The 6,668-nt window shown below is 43.9% G+C and overlaps 1 protein-coding gene across 7 annotated transcripts; it reads right to left on the bottom strand.

The window, feature by feature from the left end:
• Positions 1-1,190: 1,190 nt before the first annotated feature.
• On the bottom strand, positions 1,191-5,491 carry LOC116434512 (putative fatty acyl-CoA reductase CG5065). Of its 7 annotated transcripts, none has more exons than XM_031993097.2 (9): positions 5,322-5,491; positions 3,970-4,177; positions 3,573-3,770; positions 3,237-3,433; positions 2,931-3,040; positions 2,661-2,859; positions 2,341-2,580; positions 1,956-2,213; positions 1,191-1,864 (listed from the first exon to the last, which is right to left on the bottom strand). In XM_031993097.2, the coding sequence occupies exons 2-9, from the start codon at positions 4,165-4,167 to the stop codon at positions 1,702-1,704; spliced, it is 1,563 nt and encodes a 520-aa protein (XP_031848957.1). In that variant the 5' UTR covers positions 4,168-4,177; positions 5,322-5,491; the 3' UTR covers positions 1,191-1,701. The 7 variants fall into 7 exon arrangements, with proteins under 7 accessions (XP_031848957.1, XP_031848959.1, XP_031848966.1 ...); XM_031993099.2 differs by lacking the exon at positions 5,322-5,491 and adding an exon at positions 4,919-5,059; XM_031993106.2 differs by lacking the exon at positions 5,322-5,491 and adding an exon at positions 4,911-4,966.
• Positions 5,492-6,668: the final 1,177 nt, after the last annotated feature.

Genomic DNA, 6,668 nt, shown 5'->3' with positions numbered 1-6,668 from the left:
AACAGTCGACGGGATAACAATAGAACGACCCGACATTTAATAGGATTAACGTGTAATCCGTATAAAAACTGTAAGAACAGGTTATTTTCAGTTTCTTCGGGCTACTTACTTTCAAGGTCATTCAACAAAGATTATCGATAGCTTGAAAATATTTTATCGAAGATATCAATAATTGCGAAATAAACATTTCACTTGGCACGATGGTTCGTGTCGAACCGTCCAACCAGTCATCGACTGTCTTGTTTAGCTACCATCTTACCGTTTCGCGGTCCTAACGGACTAAGCTCGAGACTCAGGAAAAAGAACGTCAGTCCACAAACACGATGTTTCTTAAAAATAATCGACACAGAAACGCAGAAGCGTCTTCGAAAGGTTCCCGTTCATTTCTTGCAAAAGCGGACGAAGGATCTTAAGAAACTGTTCGTAACTTTGGGATGATATTGTGCTAAGCAAGAGGAATAATGACTCGAAAGCGGCGGAAATGCCGCGGGAAGTGAGTCGGAAAATCGAAATTAATTTTGGATAGACGGATTAACTTTGGCAGGTCTCCGGGAAGTTTCTTGGGAGAAGGTTCTTTATGTGTTACGGGTAGATCAATAATGGGATAGAAGTTAGGTCTGAAATTTCTCAGCGCCACCCTAATACACAATTTGGAACTAACATCTGTTGCTTTTCCCTTCGGTTTTTTTTTCTTACTTCAATTGACCGTTTAGCGTATCAACGTGCGCGCGCATTTAGCTTTCATTCTTTATTAATTCGCAGCGTTGCAAAGCAGCTATCGCATTCCTGATACGTATCGCACACATCCTAATAGCGCGTATCTGTGACGCAATAACGTGTTCCGCTATAAACTGGTCCCATTTCTCCTCGGCGAAAGATGACTTTATCTCTGAACGCATTAATACGTAATCCTTCGAGCTACATGCTCCGAAATGTAATTTCGAAACTTTATTTCCTTAGGCGCACGGTTCTGTCTGACATTAGTATAGTTCGAACTATGGAAGTACTTTAGTCCTCGTTGAAACTGTAGAAATTATAACCGAAGCGACCTACGTGAATACAGTTATGATTATGTTTAATTACAGTTACGGTTCGCTTACTGGATACAGCTCGAAGCATTCATGAATCTCGATGCAGATTACGTCACGATATTGGTTCGAAGGTAGGAGAAAGTAAATGTCTTTTCGTAGGCTAGAAAACCTGCTCAGTTTATTGTATAAAATTATAGTAATAATAACAGTTTCTGTGTACAGAGAAGGGCGTGTGGTAACCGTGACTTTGAAATCAAAAGATAACGTGTGTTTACGTAAATGAATCTTCACGCGTATCACGATCAATTAATATCGGACAAACGTTCACAGCTCGCATCAATTTGGACTATAAACAACAGAATGATACGGACACACGCATAGAAGGTCGTGACATCACCTGAAGAACGTTCTCCCAATGAAAGTGAATCTTCCTGAATGGAGCGGTCGGAACCGTTAATCGAGAATGAGAAATTCCGCTGAAATTCTATTGTAGAAAAGTGTAGCCGCGAGAAGAGTGTCCTTGAAAATGTTGCCAGAATTGCCTCGACTTGGTCCAACGCGCCTTGGCCTACTTACTTATGAAACACTCAATACCATCTCCCAAAACAACTGCCTCTCTCGCAAGAAACACGGCGAAACCGTGGACCACCGAGCGATCAACGCGGAACTCTCACTGCTGGATCTTCCGAACTCCTCCGTTCAGAATCGGCAGAGCCGCGACAGAATCCGCGACGGAATGCACGCAGAACCTGGCGATCTCGAAGTTCTTGTAGATCAAATAGAGCACCCCGAAGTAGAACAAATACACGGCGATTATATGCACAATGTACATTCTGCAAAAAAGTAACGAATCCGTTACAAGGAAACACTGGGAACACTTCGTTCGCAATTGGACGCGGTTTCGAGTCGGATTTGCATACGTACATAGTCTGATGCCTTCGGGCTTTAGGTAAACTAGATAAATTCTCCTTCATGCAGAACTGTCGCGCGCCTAAGATGCAAATTTTGATGTACGCCATATCGTCGATCGCCTGGAGGTCTATCGGGAAAATCTCTTTGTCCCCCTTACTCATTTCGCCCCACATGATCAGCAAATTCGTGTTGTGAAAGACCCACTCTCGCGTGGTGAAGTACTGCAACACCTCGAGCCCCACCGAGATTCGTTTCTGAAGGCGGACCATGCTGCAAACGAGACGGAGATCACAGACAGAGGAAAGGGGAGCGAGAAGAGAGTGGGCGGGCAAACGAAAGTTCGAACTTCGATGGGATTTAAAGACGGCAAAGCGCGCGAGTCGCGGGCGGAACTCACAATCGTTTCTGCTGGAATATCAGCAGGAGGAAATCGATGAAGTAAGCTGGAATTATATGGAAGAAGAAGACGAAGAGGTTGTGCACGAACTTGCTGCTGCGAATGTCGCCGTCCGGGTACCATATCTGCCCCTCGAACGGATTTTCGTAAGCAATCTTCTTTCCCTTCTCCAGTACCTCTCCCCAAGTGATCGGCATCACGCCGCTTTGCGTAATGTTGAACACCGGTATATTCTTCGACCTAAAGAAACACGTTCCGCGTAGAGCAAGCATTGCGAGAAGTGTCGAAAACAGTGAAAGTCTAATCGAGCCGGGGCATACTTTTCCGAGGCGGTGGCTATCCTGTAGGAAATCGAGATCAACGCGTTGATAGCCAGATCGACTGGTATCACTTCTGCGTGATAGTTCGCCTTGCAGTGCATCGACCTTATAACACCTTTCCCTGCGCCGACCATGAGTCCGACCGGTCCGTTCAGGTTATCTACCCATCCTGGCAGCGGTTCAGCCCAGGCTGGAGTTACTGTGCATACAATCATTCGTTTAAAACGCGAAGCAGAACGATCGCCGGCTGAGACGAAGGAACGATCTTACCGATCGACGGCCTGGCGATGCAGCAGGCTAAATTAGAGTACTCGTCGGCTACCAGTTTCTCGGCCAACCGCTTCGAATATGTGTAAGTATTCGGATGAAGATCCAACAATCTGTAACGAGGATATTGTTCGTAATGTTGAAGGCGAGAAGTACGCAGCTAAAGCGAAAGGAGCTATGTCATCCGAGATAAATCACATCGAGTTCACATTAGTTGCCACGTGAACTCGATGGAATCGAGTGTTCCGCGATCGTTCGAACATTGTTGGCGTTCTGTAGGCGCGTGATGCTGTAACCTAATGTAATTACTTGGGTGTGATGAGGTCGATGGCAGCTTCGTCCAGCCACTGCATTAATCGCATGATATCGTGAGGATCGTCCGGCGCGTCGTACACCCTTTCGCCGAGCTCCTCTAAATCGGGATAACAAAATGCAGTGCTCAGATGCACGAACGCCTTGAGATGCTTCATCTTTTTCGCTAGCTCTAACATTCTTTTCGTTCCGATCTGGAAACCATGTTTCAGGTGAAATCGTTACATCTCGGAAGAGAAGGTGGCAACGAATAATAATCCGTCGAGGGGACTATCGACGGGCGAACTTGTTTTCCTCGCGTGTTCCCGCGCGGAAACACCGGCTTCGCTTTACCGTGTTCATTTCGATGGCATCCTTCAACTTCGCTTCCAACCGAAGCGTCGCCGCACAGTGGAACAGTATGTCGGTCTCCTCTATCAACGTTTGCAGTTGCTCGTTAGATAATCCCAAGTTTTCCGTGTTCACGTCCCCAGCCAACGGCACCACCTTCTTCAGAATGTACGGCTTCGTTTTCCTCACTCTCTCGAACATCTACATTTGACACGAGGAAAATCGAAGGTTATTCGTAACCGACGGAGCCGACGACGTTCGGGTTTATTTCACGAGGAAATTCGCTTCGAGAACAGCATCCTCTTCCGGCCGAATAAAATTAGCCTCTCGTCGAAGAGGAAACGGTAAGCAGCGAGTACCTGCTATCAACGCGCGCGCTTCGACGATCAATCATACTCACCGGTAATTTAAACATATCGTCGACCCGTATGTCGGGCGTTCGGCCTCTTTTCGATCTTATCAGGACATAAATTTTATTCAACTCGCTGCAACTGTAGAGTAACTTCTCGATGAGGACTTTTCCCATCAAACCGGTTCCCCCGGTTATAAAAATGGTCTTCCCCTTGTAAAACGATTGTATCTCAGTCAACTCGCTCATGTTTGACGGTCTGAAAGAAAAATTACAAACTGATACGTCGATAAATCACGAGCGAACTGATAAAACAAGCTGCCCTGCATCGAGTTAGAAAGTGGAACAGAAAGGGCACACAGTTGAAAGCGAGAAACACCGTTGCATTTCGATCTCTCCTCGGGAGCTGCTCGATCCCGTGCCTCGTAGGAAGCATATACTACAACGGCGACGAACTCGAGTAATTACTCCTTATATTCTGAATGCTAAACTGCTCGCGATCGTCTTGTCAGAATATAATCTTCCGGGAAGTTTCTCTTTTTGTCAAATTATGTAACCGAGTTGCTACGAGTACGTACTGTTTTGACGTTACGCGTCGAATTGCAGAGAACACGCTTCGGGGAGAGTGAAAGAATTATTGAATAGTTTACTGTGTTAGCCGGTTGCGAATTCGCTTGGATTCTTGCTCGGAAGATGACACTCCGTTTAGCCGAGGCAGCATTTAGTATCACGCGCATTGACATTCCCGTATGTGTAACAGAATATTAAACATTTGAGAAACAGTGGTCTCTAAGGAAAGTGGTTCTAAGAATAACACGTACGATTAAATATTATAGAATACCGCATCCTACGGCGGCTATGCGAGACTTAATGTAGTCTAAAACAGGAAAAAGGACGAAGGAATGGAGTCACAGTTGAGTGGCCAGTAATGCTACAATATACCAGAAACCTGAACGCCGCACACATGCAGAAGTTCTATGGAAATGTATTACATAATTACGTTCGGCGATGCTGTCGTACTCCGTACCCCCGGTATACAGTTTCTCGGGACGAATTTTTCTAGAGACTAACGAGTAATGTCTATAATAAGAGGATATTTATACGCGGAACGCTCTTTGACATATTTCATCGGCGTAAACAACAAATGAACGATCGATGTTACGTCGATCCTCCACTCACAAACGTGTCCTGATAAACAAAAACAAGACACTTGCCCGCGTACGATGTTGCATCATTAATTGCACGTGTCGCGTTCGGTAGAACATTTCATTTTAAAACATCGTTGATCGTGCCGATGTACCGGTCGTTCGAACGGTTCGATTAACGAGAAAACTAGTGAAGAACGAAATTACCACCTGTACGGCGAAAGTGAAATAAATATTCCGCTGCGAAGGCAGGCTCACCTGACTCGAACGAGTTAAAGAAAAATTAAAATCCTCTGAGTCGTCGTTTCTGTTTCCAACAACGATGCGCGTATCCACTCGGATCAGCTGAATAAGAGAAAGAGTCGCGAACAGCGCGCTCGAACTCACTGAGCTTAAACGTCACTTTGCGCGGCACTTCTATCCGGCGAGGTAACGTTGTCTCCCCACCTGTGCTTAATTGGACGACTTTCTTGCTCTTCCTTCTTTTTCTCGCCAGATTTCTTACAATATTCTGCGCCGATTTCTTACAATAATATGCCCCGGGGCATTGGGTCATGAGATTTGCCACACTGCCCGATTCTCCTTAATTTTATCCTTCGCAAAATTTTCCGCGATCGCCGTCCGGCCAACGAATATTCCCAATCGTGTCCTCATCCCTTCGCCATGAAAAATATAATAGATTTGATTTATACACGAAGATAAATCCAGTACTCATCGACAAGACATTTTTCAAATGTTCCAGAAAATTTGAAATTAAGTACGTAAATTGTTGAAACTAATCTGTCTATATTGATAACGATACTAGTTGTTTTCCCGGAAGCGATTAAAAGGGAATCTGACAAATTGTTGACAGGAATCTGAAAAAACATTGTTTGTTGATAAAGTGATATAAATTCCGTTTTTATGTATCTAGATCGCAGCCTACTTAAGGTTTTTAATGCCTTTCGAAACATGTTTCCATTATTAATTTCCCGACCATCTTGGCACCAGTTTCGTAATATACTTGTATGTGAGATGCAAAAACTGGTTCGCATCGATATTCCGCTACATAATGCAAATGTTTTCCTTATCGTTTCGTGTATACACTGTACATAACAATATGTAATATTATTAGTTAGATAAACGAAATACGTGTTAGTTAAGAAATAAATGCACTTTTTAGAAACGAAATTGATACTGAAACTGATGCAGTTCTAACGCATTATTTGTTCAATTACATCGAACTATGGTGTTACAGAACAATACATTGCGTTTATTCCATAGCTGCACGGGTTACTCGTGAGCCACTAACGTTGCTTCTACCAGTATCGCATAAACTTTCATTGCGCAAACAACATTACGTAAAGTTGATGCACATTATAGTTCACCGACCTCCACCATATAAATTTCGTGCGCTTCTCTTTCGGAATTTCTCACTCCTGTTCATTAGAGCGCGTCCATTGTTACAGTTCCTCGTTAATTTTAAAGCTACACATTTGTTACACGTGTACAATGAAACAGTTGTATTATGAGAATTGTTGAAATGATCATATTAAATAACACCCTTGATCGATACAAAATTAATACATATGTATGTACATGTATGGGTGTGTATTTTATGTTGGT

This window comes from Nomia melanderi, chromosome 10 (assembly GCF_051020985.1).
Source record: "Nomia melanderi isolate GNS246 chromosome 10, iyNomMela1, whole genome shotgun sequence".
Classification (NCBI taxonomy): domain Eukaryota; kingdom Metazoa; phylum Arthropoda; class Insecta; order Hymenoptera; family Halictidae; genus Nomia; species Nomia melanderi.
Note: the sequence above shows the minus strand (reverse complement) of the source record. Positions and strands in the feature narration are given on the sequence as shown.